General features: G+C 39.3%; 3 protein-coding genes and 1 pseudogene across 3 annotated transcripts; all 4 read left to right on the top strand.

Moving 5' to 3' along the window:
* The first annotated feature begins 4,267 nt into the window (after positions 1-4,267).
* Positions 4,268-5,203, top strand: LOC143826164 (olfactory receptor 4M1-like). The gene has a single exon (XM_077314811.1). It carries the CDS (start codon positions 4,268-4,270, stop codon positions 5,201-5,203), a length of 936 nt encoding a protein of 311 aa, XP_077170926.1.
* A 3,257-nt stretch (positions 5,204-8,460) lies between these two features.
* On the top strand, positions 8,461-11,212 carry LOC143825487 (olfactory receptor 10A3-like). Its single transcript, XM_077313514.1, has 2 exons — positions 8,461-8,616; positions 10,205-11,212. Exons 1-2 carry the CDS (start codon positions 8,461-8,463, stop codon positions 11,210-11,212), a joined length of 1,164 nt encoding a protein of 387 aa, XP_077169629.1.
* A 2,369-nt stretch (positions 11,213-13,581) lies between these two features.
* Positions 13,582-14,565, top strand: LOC143825486 (olfactory receptor 10A7-like; annotated as a pseudogene).
* A 5,927-nt stretch (positions 14,566-20,492) lies between these two features.
* LOC143825485 (olfactory receptor 11L1-like) lies at positions 20,493-21,446 on the top strand. The gene has a single exon (XM_077313513.1). The coding sequence runs from the start codon at positions 20,493-20,495 to the stop codon at positions 21,444-21,446; it is 954 nt and encodes a 317-aa protein (XP_077169628.1).
* The last annotated feature ends 908 nt before the right edge of the window (positions 21,447-22,354 follow it).

The raw sequence follows: 22,354 nt of genomic DNA, 5'->3' as shown, positions 1-22,354 counted from the left end.
TTCCATGCAAATCAATAGAATAAATATGCTACTTAGATTTTTAGGAATAAACAGAGCTATTCTAGAGACATTTCCTGGATTAAGCTCCAGTCAATAGACCATAGAAGGATTCTGAGCTGTAATGCTTAGAATTATCTTCCAAATGCTAAAAATGCTTCTTGATTACGGAAATGACAATTTATGGGGACTGTTCACATCATTTAAAAGCCCTTTTGGAGTATTTGGAGTACTGTGTTCAGTTTTGGGCACCACAGTTGAAGAGGGATGTAGGCAAACTGGAGCATGTCCAGAAGAGGGCAACAAAGATGTTTGGAGACCAAGACGTATGAGCAAAGGCTTGGTCTGTTTAGCCTAGAGAGGAGATGACTGAGAGGGGATCTGATAGCCATCTTCAAGCATTTAAAAGGGTGCCATAACCTCCCTTATGGCCAGTTCCTCCATCACAAGAGAATAAAGGCAATGGAAATTTCTTGTAGGCATGTAGCCATAGAGGAAGCAGTGAGGACTAGAGGTTATCCCAATCAAGTTATTAGAAATACTCGGAATAGGGCTGATATGTTCAATAGGATTTACTAAAATACCAAAAAAAAAAGTCTTCTGAATACATTGGTATGTCATTTGAATATTCAACTTATGCTAAAATGGATCATATTTAGGCACTGACATTTGGTGGAGGACATACAGGAATGTAAAAAGGGTCCTCTTATTGCCTGGAGGAGAAATCACAATATTGGGGATCTTGTCACTCAGGAAATTTACCAAAGGGGAATTGTCCATGTGGGTCACACGTGGTCTGCAAATTAATCTTACCAATTCAGGAGTTTAAAAAAGCAATTAAAAGTTATACTATTAGGATCAACTCATTTTTGAATTGTTTGTCCAGGAATTTAATGTATTGAATATAATGTGATTTGTATTGGTATAAGAACTTGCCCCTTGAAGATTAGAATCCATAAAATCAAAGCCAGCTTTGAAATAATGTGACGGACAATCTGATGATTAATCACTTTGCACAGATAAATCACTCACCAGATGAGCTTAGATTTTTTGGCATTGAACAAGTGACTCCCTCACCCAACCATAGAGTGAACATCCAAAGACTTTTGCTGCATCAGGAACATTTTTACATTTTCTTTTTATATTCCATTCACCCCCAAAGCTTGAATATCTCTTTGGAACTGACATGCTTTTTGTAACACTGCCCCTTTAAGATGCTTGTCTCTGGAATACACCTGCTGTTTACCAGCAGGGATTAACATTAGGTCACTTGTAAACCCAATTTGGTACCTTGCTTCTTATGACTCAGATCCCCAGTACCGTGTATGAGCCTATGGGCAGATTATACTGAAAATTGTTGTTACAGAGATCATTTTGTAGATGTTGGTTTTGTATTATTTGAGTATAATTATGGATTGTTATACTGACTCTTTAATGTATTGAATAATATTTATGTATATTACAGATATATTTAAGGACTTAAATAGTATAAATTGCTGTCTTTGGAAGATGTTATATTGAGGTAGGAAATTATGATTTGCCATGTTACATAATTGATGATGTATGTTGGATATTAATACTCAATTGTTTATTATTATATATTATTCAGGGACAGGCCACTGAGGAAAGATGGGTGTTTAAAAATGGGTACACAATCTGGATACTGTTTTGGCTTGACCCCATGCTACAGAATAAAAGCAACAAGATAATACAATAGACATTTAAGAATTCTTTATTTGGAATGCCGTTCAAGATGTGTTTTTCTTTTTCTTTTTGACACTATGAACCAACTTGCCCTCTTTAGGTAATGTTACCCTGGCAGGAGCCCCCATAATATGAAGCTGTCTTCAAGAAGGCATCTCCATATGCCTTGCACGTATTGGGCACTGTGCAGAATGGGGAACACAGGAACCAGATTGACAGCTGCTTGATATGGAAAGCCATAGAATTAATTTCTTAGATTAGGATCTCCATATTGGCTGAAGTTGCCAGAACAAGTCAGAAAAATTTCTCTTCTCATCCTTTTCCTCTAGGTCAGTCCAACAGACCTAAGCCCAAGTGGGCAGTAATGGGAAGCACAATGGGGCCACTGCCCCACCCAGCCACAGCCACCAGACTGTCAATAGGAAAGGAATATCCCTCCAAGAACTAAGTGAAACTTCTTTTGTCTATCCCCTAGACCTTTCTCCTCACCTCCAAGCTGTCTATTGTCCATTGTAGCAGCATCTACATAGCTCTAATGATCATTCTCCTGACTTCCTATCAACTAACCCATCTGAGCCATTGAGTGGAAAAAAGTGAGAGCTAATTCCAATAACCTCCAATCAGCCTAAGTATCTTGGAAACATGCTTCACTGTGAGTCCTACTCCAATTACATCACACTTCAATCCACCTATCAGGAACCCCCAGGGCTCCTGGCCAATCATCATTTACCTGCATCATATCGTACTGCCCTGTAGGCCAGTCTGTGGGCTGACTGTGAGAACTTCAAACAGTATATCAATCCCTGCACAAAGTCCAAAAGTGTGTATTTGTCTTAATCCCAGATGGACCACCCAGATGTTAAGCCGGATTAGGCGTCTGCCCCTTGCTCTTCATGGACACCCTTTCTGCTGAAACAGGTTGTTTGTTTTTCTTGCCCCCTAATTAATTCTTCTGTCTTGGATGCTATAATCTTATTTCTCTCCAAATGACAGTGTTTGTGTATGTTATTATATTTGAGAATTGCTAGTTTAAATTGCTTAGTATTTCCTTTTAAATAAAAATCTATTTGTACTCAATATTAATCTGCCTCTGCTCCTACAGTCAAACCCTTGTATACACTTTGCTATCAACCTTTCGCTTCTGACACTTTAAATATTAATTCTCCACCATAATTTGTGACAGGCCATTTCTGGTAACATTAACCATGCTCATTCTGGGCTTTTGAAATGATTAGAACACTCCTAAAATTATTAGTAATATTCCAGACTGGAGTATCTGGGAAGATTGCTAACACCTGCCTAAGAAGAAATCTTAGTACAGATAAAAGCTCCGGGGATATCCACATTGTAGAGTGTATTATGGGATCACTTGCCTTCTGGATGGACATAATGGAACCAGTTCTCTCTCTATTATAGTGAACCTAAGAGAGAGCTTTCGGTGAAAGGGCATTTGTGTAATGTAGTTTTCTGAGACAGATTTTACTGTTGCTCACTTTTCAAAATGAAGCAAAGTGAAGATACAGAACAATAACCACAGACTGCAGAGCTGATGATATCATAGCTAGAATATCAAAAGCTGGATTTACTAACAAAATTCTTGTTGGTCTCTAAAGTGCTGCTGGACTTGAATTGAATTGGATTTGCAATGGAGTTTTATTGCCAATCAGTGGTTGAAATTGTGTAAGTATTGCTCTTGGAATTGCCTTTCTTTCTTGCGTCTGTCTACTCTGTAATAAGGAAGGAAAAATCCCTTTAGCTAAGTATGAGGAATGTTGCTCCAATATGTATTCATGTATGCAAAGATACCAAAACCAATGTCTGGACATTGTGTACAGAGCAGACCACACCGTACACATGTCGTCCTGGATCTGTGGCTAGCAGTAGCAACCTTTGCATTCTTTATCTTTGCTTTCAATGTTTTTATTATGGGTACCGATATAAAGCATTTAATATCATTCAACCAAACTTATTAATCAATGCTGAAAGAATACTGTAGGTTTATTGTATCATCACCATAATCATTTTGGGAGGTTTTGCCATCGTCACAGCAGAATTTTGGGTTTTCAAAGCAAGATATGATCAGAGGAGGTTTGCCATTGTCCACCTCTGCCTAGCTAGCCTGGAATTGCTTGATGGTCTCTCATCCAAATACCAGCTTGGGCCGATTCTGCTTAGCTTCTGAGATACGAGTATTAAAATCAACTGCTTGTGTCCTGTTTGCTCACTTGTACCCTGAGATATCCATCCTCAGTTTCATAAACACAAGTTGCCAAATCTGAGCCAGCGGTGGACAAATCAGATTAGGCTGGCAGTGCTATAGTTCACTAATGTAGATATCAAGCATACTCCTGCATTAGGATGACCTTTTTGGGAGGGACTACCGTTTATAGGAGATTACTTCCCTTAAAGTCATATCAGAGTTAGCCAAGAATGAAAATCATATTATGGCTTCTCTGATCCAGGTTTGTTTATGTTTAATGGTGATTCCCTTTTTTATATGTGGAGACCTGTATTAATGATTGTCGTGTTCTTCCTTGTTCATTTTGGCAGTGCATAAACTAGAGACATGGAGCAGAGGAACCATTCTGAGGTGTCTGAATTTCTTTTTCTAGGAGTATCCCAAGTTAAAGAAGTCCAGCTTATTCTATTCCTCCTATTTATACTCTTTTACTCACTGATCCTGCCTGGAAATATTCTTATTATTCTTACTATTCGGCTGGACCACAATCTGGGATCCCCAATGTACTTTTTCCTAGCCAACCTGGCCTTCCTTGACATCTGCTACATTTCTGTCATACCGCCGAAGATGCTCGCCGACTTCCTCAGCCAGCACAAAACCATCTCTTATGGTGGATGCATGTGCCAGCTCTTTTTCTTGCATTTCTTGGGAGCAACTGAGATGTTCCTACTGATAGCCATGGCCTATGACAGGTATGTGGCCATATGTCGACCCCTTCAATACATATACCTTGTAAACAGAACCATGTGCTGCAGCTTAGTGGGAGCATCGTGGGCTGGAGGATTTGTTCATGCAATTATCCTTGTAACTCTGACCCACCAGCTTTCCTTCTGTGGACCCAATATCTTAGACAGCTTCTTCTGTGATGTCCATCAAGTCATCAGGTTGGCCTGTACTGATACTCACCAGGTGGAAGTCCTGACTTTCGTCAACAATGGGCTGGTTATATTATCAGCCTTTATATTTTTGATCATCTCATATGGTATTCTTTTGACAAAGTTAAGAACTAGTATTACACATGGAAAGAATAAAGCCTCATCCACCTGTGTCACACACATCATTGTTGTCTGTGTGATGTTCACTCCAGCCATCTACCTCTATACTCGCCCTTCAGAACCATTACCCATGGACAAAGTGGTTGCTATCTTCCATACTGTGATCTTCCCCTTATTAAATCCAGTGATCTATACAATGATGAACAAAGAAATTAAGAGTTCCATGATGAAGTTAATCAAAAGATACAAGCTCTGGACCATAGAATAAAAACAGAAACCAAATTGGAAGCTTAACAAGGGGCCCAGATGTGTGCATCTTAATTTAAGAGAAAAATTGGAATGCATTATAGAAATTAACTCTAATTTTTTAAATTGATGCTGTATCTAGATGAGCTATAATATATCTACAGAGATGATAAAATAGTAATGTTATTTTTTATGTCTTGCAAGGATATGGTAAATTTCAATTTGTGGCACAGATAGAGTCTGATCACTTATGGTATTTCTGTTATCAAAAGGTGAATGGTTTTTGCTTGACCCTGATGATCTTCTGAACAAAACAAAATCAGAGTCCAGTGGCACTTTTAAGACCAACAAATATTTATTCAAGACGTGAGCTTTCGAGTGCAAGCACTCTTCCCCAGACAAACAAAAGTTACATTATAACTAGATACATGTTTATATTTTAAGGGGTTTTGCAGGTATCATATTTTATTCTTTTATTGTAAACCGCTGCAAGACGGTATATATAAGCAAGGATTTGTGTGATTAAACAGACAATCCCCAGCGGTATATATATATTCAAATATAAATAAATAAATGAGTGCTTGCACTCAAAAGCTCACGCCTTGAATAAATCTTTGTTGGTTTTAAAGGTGCTACTGGACTTTGATTTTATTGGGCTACTTCAGACCAACACGGCTACCCATTTGAATCTAAATAAAATACATTCAGACATTCCTTTTAAGTTTCATGAGAATTCATTCTGATCAGTGATAACCATACCCAAATTCTTTGCTATGATTATATATTTTTATTTTCCATGCTGCACTCTCTCTAATGAATATTGTGCCAGTAATCAAGTCACATGCTCCTTTGTTACTGTCCTTCTTTTCTATGTAGGTTACTTCCCACTTCTATGTCTTGGTTAAAATATGACCATCACAACTAACTCCTTGCCAGATATTTCCATTTTATTGTTCCTTACAGTTCATGTAGTAAAATCCTACTGCTAGGATTTTACCCTGTAAAGTGGAAGTCCAACTTTGAGCTCAAAAATTTTCACTTGTATTTCATGATTTCAGAACAAGGTACATGACTTTGTATTCATGATCACCCAAAACAATGGGTTTTACAATGGGTTTTATCATCTCCTAATATTCTAAATTTTTGTCATTCTTGAAAATACAATCATTCAATTCCACAGGGGAAATCGCTCCGTGTTCTTCAGCTCTTCTAGCTGCTTTACAGCTGTATTGTACAGGACATATGGTACAGGATATTGATTTTGGAGTTTGGGGATTGTCTGTTTAATCACACAAATCCTTGCTTTATGCCCAGCATTAAACTATTTATTGTATCTAACAAACCTCTAGATTCTCCCTTTATGCCCCTCATTACATCGGTCATAAGGTACAATGTACTCCAATCCATTTTTAAGCTGCCTGTTTCCATCTATTATGTGTGTGTGTCTGCATCACAACTAGAATAAGTGGTAACCCTTTATCAGCATATGGCTATGTTACTGGCAGCCTTTATAGTCCCATTATCTGTCTTTTACCATAGCTTTTCAGAAGCACATCTGTGCTTACTAATAACGCACCAGAAATGTATTGGTTATATATCTGGAAGCATTGGCACTACAGTTTCAATATAAGTTCCTGACAGTTAAAACGGATTCTCAGTGGAACAGGCTTCCTCGGGAGGTGGTCGGTTCTCCATCTTTGGAAATTTTTAAACAGAGGCTGGATAGCCATCTGACAGAGAGGCTGATTCTGCGAAGGTTCAAGGGGGTGGCAGGTTACAGTGGATGAGCAATAGGTTGTGAGCTTCCTGCATAGTGCAGGGGGTTGGACTAGATCAGGGGTAGTCAAACTGTGGCCCTCCAGATGTCCATGGACTACAATTCCGAGGAGCCCCTGCCAGCGAATGCAGTCTGCAGTGCCAGCAGCAGTGGTGGGCCTGGTGAGGGCTGTCCAGCAGTGGTGGCAGGCCCCTCGGGTGGTGCCACTGCCTGGTGGCCATGCTGTTGGGGTCATTCAGCATGGGTGCACCAAAAGTAGTGGGCATGCAAGGGTGTTATGACCAAAACATAACTATATGCAACCCACTTTGTTATGTAACCCTCATGAATAGCAAGCCATGTGCTCATTGCTTCATGAATGATTGACATTGGGGCTAGTGCATTTACAACATTCCTTGCTTTGCATCTAAACTACTGTAGCCCCAGTGAAATTGACAATTTCTTCTGTGATTATGCACCATTTTTAATGCTTTCCTGTGGTTACATTCAGCAGACAGAAATGGTGATGATTGTCTTGGGCTCAGCATGCACAGGGCCACTACTGTGGTTTACACTGGCCTCGTAGGTATGCATCATCATCACCATTTTGAGAATACCTTCAAACAGCAGCAGAAGCAAGGCCTTCTCTATTTGTTCCTCTCATCTTATTATGGTCTCCATTTCCTATGTAACCTTTATTGTTGTGTACATATGACTGAAGACCAAGGAACTGTGAGATCTCAACAAAGTCTTCTGTTTTCTATACAGTCCTATAGAATCATAGAATCATAGAGTTGGAAGGGGCCATACAGTCCATCTCAACAGAAGCTCAACGCAGGATCAGCCCAAAGCATCCTAGAGCAGTTTTGTGTTCTATGGTCATCCCTTTCATATATACACTGAGAAATATTTTTCATATGGAATTGGATCTATATAAATGAATCGGTTAGAATTCCAGAAGTCTATCCACAGAAAATAAACTGCCATAGTTACAAATATAGCGAGCCCCAGAATAGCTCTGTGGAATCAAGCTGCTATCCTCTCTGTGTTTGGATTCCATCCATCAAGCCAGATCTGAACTCCATGAGGTAGTTGAGACAACACTTTGGCCCTGTAGACATGAAATCAAATATGAGCATAACATCCACCTTTGATAGAACATAATCAATTTGTTTAATTTATTTATTTATTGAATTTTAATACCATTTCTCCCAGCAATGCTGGCTTGTGGTGGTGTACAGCAAATCATAAAACAATGCCAAGTACCATAAAACCCACATCATAAAAAACTAATCCCCTAAAAATCCTTAACAAGTTACATAACAAATAAAATGGTAGTACAGTACAATTCCTAAAACTCCTCCCCCAACATTTCAAGCAATTGGCATCAAAATTGGACATTAAGGACTGGTGATGAAACCAGGGGGTAGGTTACCTAAAGGCTCCAGGATAGATCTAGTACCTATCCTGAGCTTGGACATGTAGGTTCCTTGATCTTCAGCAGGTCTTTTTTTGATAGTCAGATGGAGCTATTTGTTCCTTTGCATCCTAGTGCTGAAGACCAGACTGGATCAAAACCTAGGTCTGAATACTGTGGCTTCCGCTTCATGCAGCGTAGGCCCATTACACATGGATACTCTACATTGTTGTCTAATTCCCATCTGAAAATACAATTCACTGTAAGTTCTTTTTTTGTTTTTGTTTTTCCCCTACAATTAAACATACTCATTATCAGAAATATCGAGGGAGATATTCTCCTTGCTTCACAGAGCACAAATAACCAGTACATATGGGCATTAGTCTTCAGTCTTTTACATGGCCTTGTTCTGATACATCATTCCTCTTGGACTCTTTGGAAGAAATCGGGAGGAAGGTCTTTAGCTGAAGCCACATGCCAATGTGTGGATTTGTGCACTGGTGTCTGAAAAATAGCCACCAAAGGTAGGGACAATAATTTTTATTGCTGATTCAGATGTCTTTTGGAATACTGACCCTGTGTGGACCATGAGTTCACCCATGGAGTTCACCCATGACAAATTTTGCACTTGAATTTAACAATAAAATAAAACACAATTATATGACTTGTTTCTTCTGCCGATCACTCCTCAAATAAAGTTAAATAATTTATTTCCTCCCTCCCCCCCCCCAAAAAAAAAAATCTGGAATACAAGCTGGCTAGGTAACAGAACTCAGAAGCTGTTATATTTCTTTCTCCCTGTTATTTCCTTTGCATTACCATTATGTTTTAGCTAGCTGATCCGGAAAGAAATATATTGACTTTATGCCTCTCCTAGACAGGACATGAATGAAGCAGAGTCCTAGCTGTGATGCTACAAATAGATTTTCTCAGGTTTGATGGCTCAACTCAAACACTGATGGTTCAAGGATCTTTGAAGTTGAATAACAGAACTGCACCTATGGGCATCTTTAATTTACAGCTGGATTTCAACAAAGAAAAGCATCAAAAGTTTGGGAATTAAGTACATTTTCTTTTCCTAACATGATCCATTTATTTCATTTTGCAGTTGAGAGATCAATATTTATTGTCAAATTGTAAATTTGGCAAGAAGAGCTCCAGGGATTCAGTATTTTGAAATTGTTTGGATTAAAGCCGTGAAAGATCCATGGTTCAATAATAGAGTATCCTTTTGACATTTAGAAGGTCTCAGGTTCAATGGCCCATAACCCAGTTATCAAGTGTGTGGAAGACCTCTGCCTGAGACCATGGAGAACCAAAGACAGTCTTAGACAACAAAATTGACAATATATACCAATAGGTCTGATTCATGATAGGGCAGCTTCATGTGTAAAAATCTTTACAGCCTTTGTGGGATTTTCTATCCTCTAATCCAGGGGTAGTTAAACTGTGGCCCTCCAGATGTCCATAGACTACAATACCTATGGGATAGTCAAACTTCAGCCCTCCAGATGTCCATGGACTACAATTCCTATGGGAATTCCTATGGGACTACAATTCCTATGGTAGTCCATGGACATCTGGAGGGCTGAAGTTTGACTATCCCTGTTGTAATCTGTTGTTATTAGCCAACATTCCTGACACAACAAAATTCAGCAATATCCAGTTGCACCAAATACTGAACAGTCATCAAAACAGAGAAAAACACAATTAGAGAAAAACACAATCACATCCTGTATCACGATGGCTCAATATGTCCAAGAACAAATTGGATAAATCATTACAAACTTTACTTTAAAGTTTGACCCCATGAATTATTTTATTGCATGCGTCTTTTTGACTTTTTCTAGGTGCTGCATGTTGCAAAGAAAATGTGGCAGAATCAATCAGCTGTTTCTGAATTTATACTCCTGGGATTTGGAGAGCTCCCAAATTTTGAAGTTCTTCTGTTCCTGCTGTTCTTTATGATCTACCTGGCAACTATGGCTGGAAACCTCCTCATTGTTGTGCTAGTTGTGAGTGATAAACACCTCCACACTCCTATGTACTTCTTCCTGGGAAATCTCTCCTTCCTGGAAATCTGTTGCAGCTCTACCATTGTGCCTAAGATGCTGTCAAGCCTCTTGACAGGGGACAGGAGTATATCTGTCAGAGCCTGTCTCATACAATTTTTCATCTATGCTTGCCTGGGAGGTACGGAATGCTACCTCCTTTCCATGATGTCGTATGACAGGTATTTGGCAATATGTAAACCACTCCTTTATGCTACTCTTATGAACGGGAGGCTGAGCTTCCAGCTAGCAGTTGTGTCTTGGGCCAGTGGAATTCTGGTCAGCACAAGCCTGACGTTGAATATATCGTGGTTAGCATTCTGTGGCCCTAATGAAATTGATCACTATTTTTGTGACGTTGTTCCTGACATAAGGTCTATCTCATGCAGTGACACATATTTAGTTGAACTCTCATCCTTCATATTTGCTTGCATTTTCACTCTCCCTCCCTTTTTCCTCACCATTTCATCTTATGGTTTCATTATACTTGCTATCCTCAGAATTCCCTCCATCACTGGAAGGCAAAAGGCCTTCTCCACTTGTTCTTCTCATCTTTCTGTTGTGGCCTTGTATTATGGAACTTTGATGCTGGTCTATTTGCTACCAAGGTCCAAGAACCTCAGACACATCAAGAAAACCTTTTCTATTTCCTATACTATCCTGACTCCAATGCTGAATCCCCTCATATACAGCCTGAGAAACAAAGAAGTGAAGGTGGCCATGAGCAAAGTTTTCAGGAAATTACTCTTCTTCATGAGCATTCAAAGAGTTGATTTTTTGAAACTGAAACGGAGGACTGCACATTAAATATGTACACTAGTTAAGGCCTACTTCATGAGTTAGAACATGCTAGATTGTCAGATTGTGAAGGGAGACGTTTGACCATTTTGAAGAACAGTTTTTTACTACCTAAAGGAGTCTCAAAGCAGCTTACACTTGCTTTCCCTTCCTTTCTCCACAACAGACACCCTGTGAGGTAGGTGAGGATGAGACAGCTCTGAGAGCAACTGCTCTGTGAGAACAACCCAAGGTCTCCCAACTCACTGCATGTGGAGGAATAGGTAATCAAACACAACTCTACAGATCAGAAGCCGCTGCTCTTGTGAGTCTTCCATGAGCAAAAGTTGTGCGGGACAGGGGAGTTAAGTGAGAACAAGCAGAAAAAACGGTAGAATTCTATCTGTTTTGTTTTTCTGTTGGCTGCCTTCTACATTAGTCTCTGCTGGTAGTGGCGATAGGGGCAATTTAAGCCTGACAGGAATGTATGAAAAAAAAATGGGGATATGTCCTCCATTTCAAGCCATATCCTTCTCTTTGTTCCTCCTTGTGCAAGTGTAATCGCATATGTGTTAGTCCAGTTCATTATTTGTCTTAATAAAAACTGAATTCTTTTTAATATCTGTTGTCTGCCTTGGATTCCTAAAGGAATTACCTCATAAACATTGGCAATAGGTCTTACTGTATTAGCCCTCTCTTGCTTACTTAATTCCCTCCACAAATTAAGAACATTTAGGTTAACATTTGCACCACCTGTTTCATTTCCATGTATGAGGATTTTATTTAAAAATATATTAAAACATTTATTAAAAATTTACCAGTGTAGACGTGTATATTATATAGAAGTGAAACTGTGAGGAAAAAAAGAACTGGAAACCCTGTAGAATTCACTTCTGGAATTCATTTTAGAAATTCTTCTAATTAAAAAGTAGTTCAAGGGGAACAGAATGCAGAGAAAACCTTACTATGGTTAGATGGGGGGAGATCTCTCATTACATTTTCCAGTAGCAAAATATGATGGTATTCAAGGGCTCCAGCTCAAAATGTTCAATAGGTCAAATACTTTGCAGTAGCAAAAACAATTGAGTTCAGAATAGCTCCACTCAAGTGAATTAGCCTCTCCTGGCCCACATACATGGTTTGGCTTATTTATTTATTTATTTGGATTTCTATACCGCCCATTCTTTTCGGCTCTGGGCGGTTTACATTGAACATTATATAACTTTCATGGAACGTTACACAGGCTGTAACATCAAAACAACTTTCAGTAAAACCTTAAAACATTACAATACATCATTAATAATATAATAACAGATAACAGCAACATTGAGAGGTCAATTATTTCAGTCACGTGGGGGCATCTGGGGGGACCAGCAGATGTTTCAAGTCGGTCGGCCTCCAGCGAATGCCTGTTGGAAGAGCTCCCTTTTGCAGGCCCTGCAGGAGTGTGGAAGTTTGGGCAGGGCTCCGATCTCCTCAGAGCCCTGAGCCCTTAAATTAAAACAGTCTCATGAAAGCTTAAGGAATAACACATTTTTATTCAAATGTAAATTTCTGTGGAAGTGGATGCTAGTCCCCAAAAGCTCATGTTAAAATAAAAAAATGAATGTCTTTAAGGTGTGGAAAGACTCTTGTTGATTATTTTTGTTGCAATAAATGAATACAGATAGCCCATGGGAACTGGGTAGATGGTGGCTTAAATTCCCTTGGAAAAAGAATGTATGTGCTTGTGATTTCCCTTCTTCATATAACATTAGTTATAAGAACCATCAAGGGAGATTTTCTTGCTTTGTGAAAAATATAAACAAATATCCAGCAGAGAACCAAGTATAATTGAACAGCAGACTATATTAACGTACTGAGGGAAAAAAATTCTGTTATTCAGTGATCCAGCAACAAAAAGGTAATAAGTGATTGAAGTTCTTGGGTATGGGGGGCAGGGGGTTGGGAAGGATGCAATTGTTGAAATCCAGGCAGCTTTTCCATTGCACAAAAAAGAAAGAGGCATACCCTTTGATCACCCCTACAGTGTATGAGGACAATAGTGTTATCAGCCACATGGGATAGGGACTGTATGAAGGAAATTGGGAAAGATGGTGAAAAAATTGACTATACCCCAGGTATCTCTGGGACTTCCCAAAGCATGGGAAATGACCTGTGTTATAGATCCTATAACAGATTCAGGATTGCTCCTGCTTGTTTGAGCAGGAGAATAGTATTTCCTCCTTGACTTCACGCTTGTTGCAACTAAACAAAATTTGAAGGCACATTGGGCAAAGAAGTAATCTTCATTCTGACAGAACTAGGCAATATTTACCTCAGACTCCTGCCTGTATAAGGCATCTCAGTTTTTTATCCCAGTTGTTACAATATCAGTTTTGCTTTCTCTAGATGGACACATGGCAGAGAATTTACAGTCAAACCATACAACTGTTTCCAAATTCATACTCTTGGGATTTGGAGATCTTCCAAAGCTGCGGACTCCTCTCTTCCTGCTATTCTTATCAATCTACTTGGTAACCATGGCTGGTAATCTTCTGATTATTGTGCTAGTTGCGGCTGACTGACACCTTCACACCCCCATGTACTTCTTCCTGGGAAATCTGTCTTTCCTGGAATCTTTTTGTAGCTCTACAGTTTTACCTACCATGTTGTCAAGCCTATTGACTGGGGAAAAATATATGTCTTTCGATTCTTGTTTTGCACAGTTTTTCATCTTTGCTTGCCTGGGAGGTACTGAATGTTACCTCCTCTCCATGATGTCTTATGACAGGTATTTAGCAATCTGTAAACCACTTCATTATGCAGTTCTAATGAACAGTAGATTGAGTTTCCAATTAGCTGCTGTGTCGTGGGTGAGTGGCGTTCTGGTTAGCACAAGCTTGACTTTGCAACTCTCATGGCTATCCTTCTGTGGTCCGAATGAGATTGATCACTATTTTTGTGATGTTATTCCTGACATAAGGTATCTCTCATGTAGTGACACTGCTTCCTTTGAACTGTCAGCATTCATATTTACTTGTACGTTCACCCTGCCTCCCTTTCTACTCACCCTGTCCTCTTACATATCCATCATAGTGTCTATCTTCAGGATGTCATCCACCACTGGGAGGCAAAAGGCTTTCTCCGCCTGCTCCTCTCACCTCACAGTGGTTGCCTTGTATTATGGAACACTGATGCTTGTCTATCTGCTACCAAGAGCCAAAGACCTAAAGGAAGTGAAGAAAGTCTTCTCCCTCTGCTACACAGTGATGACCCCCATGGTTAATCCCCTCATATATAGCCTACGTAACATGGAAGTAAAAGAAGCCTTGAGAAGGAAGTTAAGAGCCTTTTCAGCATATCTGACAGTGAGGCATTTCCCACTCCCAATCTGGAAATGATAACTGAATGACACGGTAGTCCTATGCAGAGATACCAGTAAATAATTCTGTATGTTGTGTTGATGACTATGCATATCTCCGTGAATAATGTGGTTGCTTGAAAGCTGAGGTAGAAAAGACTGATCGGAATATTGGATGCCACATCATTGACAATGTTTTAAGATCTATATTGATCCTGCCTTTTAGCCCAGTTTTCTCTTCCCAGCTCATCTATGAGTAGCGTGCAGGGGCCAGCATCAACGCAACTAGGCATAAATGGGAAGCAGTTAATTAAGAGTGCCTTGGAAATATCAGCATCCAAAGTCAACAAGGACATTGTTTTCTCACTTTGTAATCCACCTCTATTTCAGTGTTTATTATTACACATCTTATATTGGTTCTTTTGCATTGTGGCTTTGTAATCTGCCTTATATTTCATCAGGAAAGGCAGACTAACAAGTGAATCAATCAGTCAGTCTAGAAATATCTATGCAAGTCTATAGTGTGTGTATGTGTTGATTTCCCTTTTCCACCATGGGACAAGCTGGTTGGATCATATCCATAAAACAACTTTAATTTTTTGTTTTATGCAATAGCCCCCCAATTGTGGTGAACACTTATGTTGGCAAGATTTAACATTCTCCCCTCTGCTGTATGCCTAGGGAGATTTTAGTCAATGCCCTGTTCTGAAAGTGTCTGTCCCGGTAATTCTGGCAGTGCTGAAACCATCTTACAAGTGTTTTTCTTTCGTCCACTCAATGCCATTATTCATGGATAGCTCATCAGGCCAGTCCTTTGTTAATGACACAGATTTGATGATGAGGCTAGGATCACTTTCTTACTAGGCAACAACCCCCCCCCCCCTCTCTAGTAATTGAATTGGTTGCCAGGTTTCTACAACTGGCTATGAGGACTCATAACTGTAAAATAATCAATGCTTTGTGTTATATATTTCTTTTCTTTGGTATGCAAATAAAGGTCTTCCGACAAGTTCTTGTTTTTATTGTAGCTCTCTGTGGCATTTTCTATGGCTCTCCCAAGACTCAGTATCCAGTTTTCGGAATTGCCATAGGGATTGGCAGTCTTCAAGCAAAGGTTGGATGCACACTTTTCTTGGATGCTTTAGGATGCTTAGGGCTGATCCTGCGTTGAGCAGGGGGTTGGACTAGACGGCCTGTGTGGCCCCTTCCAACTCTATGATTCTATGATTCTGTGATTGCTGGAGGAACGGGAAGAGTGGGATGGGAAATCCAGCCTTGGCTTTTTGAATGCCTGGGAAGATGGATATTCTGGACTACCTTGCTCCAGAGTGGCAGGAAGGGGACATGTCATTTCTGAGATTATTTTATAGTATTTACTCTCAAGAGTACAGATGGGTCCTCCCCTGCCCTCCCAGAGTCTGGGTTTCCAGAACTGCATACTAATATTAGGAAAACATCCCTCAAGTTCTAAATTTAAATACACTTTCTTAAAATAATGCAGTTCTGCAGGCCTTCTTGCTGTCACCACTGTGAGATTGTGGATCATAATAGTTCATAATATGCCATAGCAATATGAGACAAGTCCTGGTACTAGACAGTCTACTCTCAGTCATCCAGAGCATTTCCTGTCAGAACATTAATCATGCAGGCGTGCATGCATGAGAAGAACAAAGGCCAATATGTTTGGCAGGGCTGGCATACTGTCCCCAACAACCAGTGGAACCCCTCAATAATCTAGGCTTAGTCGAGACACTATTAGAGTCTGCCAGGACTCAGCAGGGTCAGACACATCCCCAGCTTATTCTTAGTCACAGATTCAATATGATAGCTGCAAACTGAAACACATTTTGCTCTCCTCCCCTCACCTATTGTATTGCTGATCAAGTGGCTGGCAAAGTCATGTTTGCCTACAGGCTTCTAGGCAATTTCCTTTGTCTCTCACCTCTGACTCACTCTAAGTCAATCTGCCAAAGGAAATTTCTCTCCCAACCCAACAGTTAGATCCATTGAGACATGATGGTTTCCTTTATTTGAGCCCATTAACACTCATCTCCAGACCCAGCCAGGGCATTTCCCAACTTCCTACTGATGGAAAATTCCATCATGCGCTCAACTGGCCCCTATCATGCCCCCACCATGAATCCAGCATGACCCCCTTTCCAAAAAACATATATAAACTCTGGTTTTGCCAAGCCAAAATGTGCTTCTGATTCGGGTCCATTCAGATCACCCTACGCACTGGTCATGTCTCTGCCTCTACCCTCTCCAGGACTGGTAAATATAGTGATTGCAATCCTTTCCCCCTTTTTATTTTCCTACCCGCTTAACTGTTAGTGTGTCATATATATGTTTGTCTATTTCTTTTTATTATTTTCCTTCTAATAAAGATTACTTGTTATTTTACTATAACTACCTGTTGTCTGCCTTGAGTTCTAAAAGGTGTAATCAACTTGTAAACATTGGCAAATGAACCTTAATGCTACCAACCTCTTGCAAAGCAATTCCCCACTGCTCATAAACTCATGTCTTGGACATGTGTGTGCATTTCTGGTAATACTATTCTCCTATTACCGCTTTCACTTCTGGACCCACTTTTACTACTGTGGTAAAATGCTCCAATGGAGCAGCTGGGATGTAAGTAGGATTTACTAAGTATATATAGTAAGCATGCAGAGATCTTTAGACACTGAGTCCTTGAACAATGAAAGTGCATATTGTCACCAGCTAGGTCTATGTCAAAGACATGAACATCTCTTTCCCTTGATGAAATTCCCCATTTCTGGTATCTAGGTATGGTAATTCCCAGGGCATGCCAGTGATAGTTTGGCTATCCTTACAGGTCATTCCTGATTATTGACTGCAGTGGCTCCTATTTTGTAAAGTGTTCTTCCTGAACTTGTCAGGAAATCTTCCATTATGTTGGCCTTTTAGAGGTTCTGCAAGCTACATTTCTTTAGAAGGTAATAAAATAAACAAACAAGCAAACAAAAAAATTCATTCATTCATTCATTCATTCATTCTACTTTTCTCAATATTAACAAGCAAAGATCATCAAAATGTACCAAATGCATATAGGTGATATGCATAGGAAAGAGACATTAATTAATAATAGGCTGGTAGAATGAGATGGGGAAAACAGAGAAGCTGAATAATGAACAAGATACAGATATTTCTTTGTGTTTTATTGAACTGCTGAGCATTGAAAAAGTTATTTTTCTTGCATAAGTAAGGTTTCACTCCCTTATGTACAACTTAATTCCTGAAACACCTTATAATTGATTACAGATTAAAACATTCATTATCAGAAATGTCAAGGGACATTTTCCACCTCAGGGTAAAATACAAATAACTCTACAGAGACATATATGTTATTATGGATTGATGTAAACCTTAGCATTAAGAAAACAGAACTGCTGGAAAGGAACAGATAAAGGTAAGGAGGTTCTTCTCAGGGTAGAATCCAAACATTGAGAAGAAAGAGAGGAAAGAATAAGGAAGATAAGTGATTAATTACATTACATGTTAGTTTTTCTTCTGGGGATGTCATACAATATCATACCAGCATCAATAATTCTGAATATCCTGTATGTTTGCAGGAAGAGAAGTACCCTTGTTGTTTATTTCCCAAGATTTGGGTGGGATTATATGGATTTCACACAGATGTGTGACAGTTTTATTCTCCTGTGTTATCACCAAGTTAGGTGATCAGACTTTTTGCCAATAAAAATGTGATGGAAAGACTGCACTTAGTGTCTGAAATATGCAAAGGACTCTGCTCAAGAGCAGTGCCCATTAGAAGAACTGTGAATTCTTCCTCAATGCCGGATACACAAATACATCTTTGGATTCAGCATTTCTGCTTCTTAGGAATTATACAATGATTAACTGGTGAAATGTCTATGGTTACAGTAATTCTGCACGCATTCATAACATACATGGAATGTGATCCATATGAAGCGTACTTAGTCAACTATTTGGCATGGAGAGGTAGTGTTTAACACAGTCTCAGAACTTACATTTTTGGAAGCTCAGTTACCTCAAGAGATAAAGAACTCCACATAAAGATGCTAAATGGGCCAAGGTAAGAAAACTACAGAGATCAGGTCAGTAGTTCAGAATTAGATAATGAATTTAGTATTTCCAATAGCAGGTATTAATGTGTAAGAAGCACATTGCTTTAGGATGCTTTGGGCTGATCCTGCGTTAAGCAGGGGGTTAGACTAGATGGTCTGTATGGCCCCTTCCAACTCTTTGATTCTATGATTCTATGACTCTATAAGCAGCACAATGCAGTAGGGAGGATGAAACTAAAGAAGGGAAGGGAACTGAACTAGAAGGGCTGGATGCATCCAGTGTGGAAAATGCATTTTGAAGGATGTATACAGTATAAATTGGAGAGTGGGGGGAACTGTCAATCAATTTATACACGGGGAAAATGGTGCAATATTTCTAATCACTGTTTATGGAAGTACCTGGGATGGACTGTTTCATTTAACATTCAGACAGGTCTAAAGATCCAATGCCTATACCCATCTGGATTGCAGAGTTTTGTGGCATGTATTCTGAGATGTACAACTCAATTCACCTGGGGCATTATCCACCGGTATTTTGGGCTCCACTGTGCCCATAAATAAACTGTGAGTAGAACATTCCCAGTGTCCTCCTGTGACTGAAGTTATTACTGATCTTCTAATTGTGGTTCCCTTGATAAAACAAAACAAGGTGCTCCAACCTCCAAAGTACACTACTGAAAAGACAGTGATTTGGGGTTCAACTTTTAAATTCCTCTGCATTACTGTAAATATAGACATGTGAGTAAATCCCATTGACATCAATGGAGCATGTTCAAAGGTCTATTGATCTCCACATTACTTGAAAATCCTTCCCCCCTCCAAAATGTTTTGCTACTCTCAAAAGCCCCAGAGTTTTTATCCCCTTACAAAATAATTTATTCTGAAATTACTGCTGCATTGGGTTCAGTATCAAAATACATTATCTTATCTTTCAAACTGCATGTAAGACATTCTGAAAAGTTGATATTTTATTCTACAGAAAAGCAAAGTGAACATCACAGTAGCTTTAACTCCTTAATCCAAAAAGACTTCAAAATGAGTCCAACTAATACCCAGCATTGTCACATTGGGAAACAGTGGAGCATACTGGGTACTACAATAATAAGCAGTTAAAAATTAGCTGTCTGGTGAAGGCCACTGGGGGAAAGCTGGAAAGCTAAGACCTTTTCACTTGCAAGGTAGTAGAGGCCAGACAATAGATACCAGTTTGTGCTCTATCTGCAGAGGAATGTTTGTCAGCAGGGATGGATATTGTGGGGAAACCTTGGCAAAAATATCATCTGTTGCCCAAATCTCTTGCAGTAAAAACCAATCAAAAGTGTGGGGAAAGTTACAAAACGTACAAAGAGCCAATTGTCACTGGCAACTTAAACTGTCTTAAATATTCCATCTAACAGCTTGAAGTTTTTATGTCGCCAGATCTTTAAAAAAAATTATAATACCATTACTGTTTTTTCTCTTTTTAAATTGTCTTAGTTTTTAATTGCATGTATTTGAATTTTTGTCTGAATTACCGTACATAAATATTGATTGATTGATTGATTGAGTGATTGATTGATTGATACAAAACGTAGGGGATTTGTTCTTAAAGCCCAATCAATTGCAGTAAAGTGTATAAACTCCCCACTGGATCAGACACATTATTCATCAAACTCTATACCTATAACTACCCTAGTTCCAATAGCATGACTACCTGATATGTGGATTGGTATGGAGGTTTATGGGAATGATAGCCACCTTCTATATACTGCTTGGTGACATTATGGTTGGGTTATTGATTATGGGCATGCTTTTGTCAAGAGTTGCTTTTGAATTCAAAATGCTATCAAATAACTTGTCACCCGTTTTGCTCTGCAATACTAAGTGATATTCTTTGTTTCTCAAGGATATGATGATGGCAAACAGAGATCAGCAAAATCAAACAACAGTGACTGAATTCATCCTGTTGGGATTTGGAGGACTCCCTAAACTGCAGATTCTTCTCTTCCTACTGTTCTTGGTGATCTACTTGGCCACCATGGCTGGGAACCTCCTGATTATTGTGCTAGTTGTGACGGTTCAACACCTTCACACACCCATGTACTTCTTCTTGGGACACTTGGCCTTCTTGGAAATCTGCTGTAGTTCCACCATCCTGCCTAAAATGTTGCTAAATCTCTGGATGGGGGAAAGAAATATATCTCTCAGAGCCTGCCTCATACAGTTTTTCACTTTTACATGTGTGGGAGGTACTGAATGCTACCTCCTCTCCATGATGTCTTATGACAGGTATTTAGCAATCTGTAAACCACTCCATTATGCTACTCTTATGAATGGCAGGTTGTGTCTTCAGCTTGTAGCTGTGTCTTGGGTCAGTGGAGTCTTAGTCAGCACAAGCTTGACTTTGAAAATATCCTGGCTATCCTTCTGTGGCCCTAATGTAATAGACAATTATTTTTGTGATATTAGTTCTGATATTAGATACGTCTCCTGTAGTGACACTCATTTATTTGAACTCTCATCCTTCATATTTGCGAGTGTGTTCACCCTGCCTCCCTTTCTCTTAACCCTTTCCTCTTACATTTTCATCATAGTTTCTATCCTTAGAATCTCATCTACCATGGGGAGGAGAAAGGCTTTCTCCACCTGTTCTTCTCACCTCAGTGTGGTTGTCTTGTATTATGGAACACTTATGCTTGTTTACATGGTACCAAGGTCCAGAAACCTAAGAGAAATGAAGAAAGTCTTCTCTCTCTTTTACACAGTCTTGGCTCCAATGGTCAATCCCCTGATATACAGCCTAAGAAATAAGGAAGTGAGGGAGGCCAGAAGACACTGCATGAAGAGGTTGATAAACTGTATAACATGATATTTATCACTCCCCTTTTGGAAGAAAAGTGACAGGTCCATCAGTGGAAATGCAGTAAGGCTGTTCTTGCTGTAAAAATCTGGGAGGGATTTTTCCTTCCTGAAATATTCGGAAGAAGCTTTGCAAAAGGAGATAATATCATTCCCATTGAATTCCCATTTATCAGTGACCCCTGTGGAGTTCTGTGGTCTGAACTGGGAGGAAGGAGCCATGTAATTTCTATTCTGCCACTGGAAAATTTAGCATGGATCTAACCACATATCTCCTAGCATGCACACTACCTGTCTTGTATGTACGTACGTATTTATTTATTTATGTATATTTTTACTTATATACCGCTGCTCTCAAAGACTCGTGGCAGTTTACAGTAAAAGAATAAAATAAAAGAATAAAACTACCCAACCCACAAAATCCCCAATACATTAAAAGATGGCTGTTCTGTGGAATTAAGGAAGCATCCATTTCATTATTTCGTTATTTTGTTATTTCATTATTTCATTATTTCGTTATTTCGTTATTTCGTTATTTATTTATTTGTTGGCTTATATACCGCTTCTTTCAAAGTCATGTGGTGGTTTACAAAAAACAAATAAAATAGAAGAATAAAACTATCCAGCCCACAAAATCCCCAATACATTAAGAGATGGCTGTTCTATGGAGTAAATATCCTATCTCTCCTCCCTTGCCCAGCAGCAGTCAGAGCCACGGTCTTGTTCGAATTCTAGGGAATCCCTGTCCTCATTTTTAGGAACCAACCCATGCAGTTTACTTTCATATCATAATGTTGTCCACATATACTGCCCCAACTGATCTTCTGTATAGTTGTATATCCATGAAGAAAAGCTAGGAAAATTGTCTTATTTGGGTTCTGCTAGATCAGTATCTGGTCAGATTCTCTGATCTGTAGT

Source organism: Paroedura picta, chromosome 16, assembly GCF_049243985.1.
Source record: "Paroedura picta isolate Pp20150507F chromosome 16, Ppicta_v3.0, whole genome shotgun sequence".
In the NCBI taxonomy this organism is placed as follows: Eukaryota; Metazoa; Chordata; class Lepidosauria; order Squamata; family Gekkonidae; genus Paroedura; species Paroedura picta.
Note: the sequence above shows the minus strand (reverse complement) of the source record. Positions and strands in the feature narration are given on the sequence as shown.

Bases quoted from the DNA above. Each gene is read 5' to 3' on its own strand.
- LOC143826164 (XM_077314811.1), top strand. From the start codon at position 4,268: ATGGAGCAGAGGAACCATTCTGAGGTGTCTGAATTTCTTTTTCTAGGA.
- LOC143825487 (XM_077313514.1), top strand. From the start codon at position 8,461: ATGGAGCTATTTGTTCCTTTGCATCCTAGTGCTGAAGACCAGACTGGA. The intron at 8,617-10,204 runs GTAAGTTCTTTT...GACTTTTTCTAG, and splicing joins ATCTGAAAATACAATTCACT to GTGCTGCATGTTGCAAAGAA.
- LOC143825485 (XM_077313513.1), top strand. From the start codon at position 20,493: ATGGCAAACAGAGATCAGCAAAATCAAACAACAGTGACTGAATTCATC.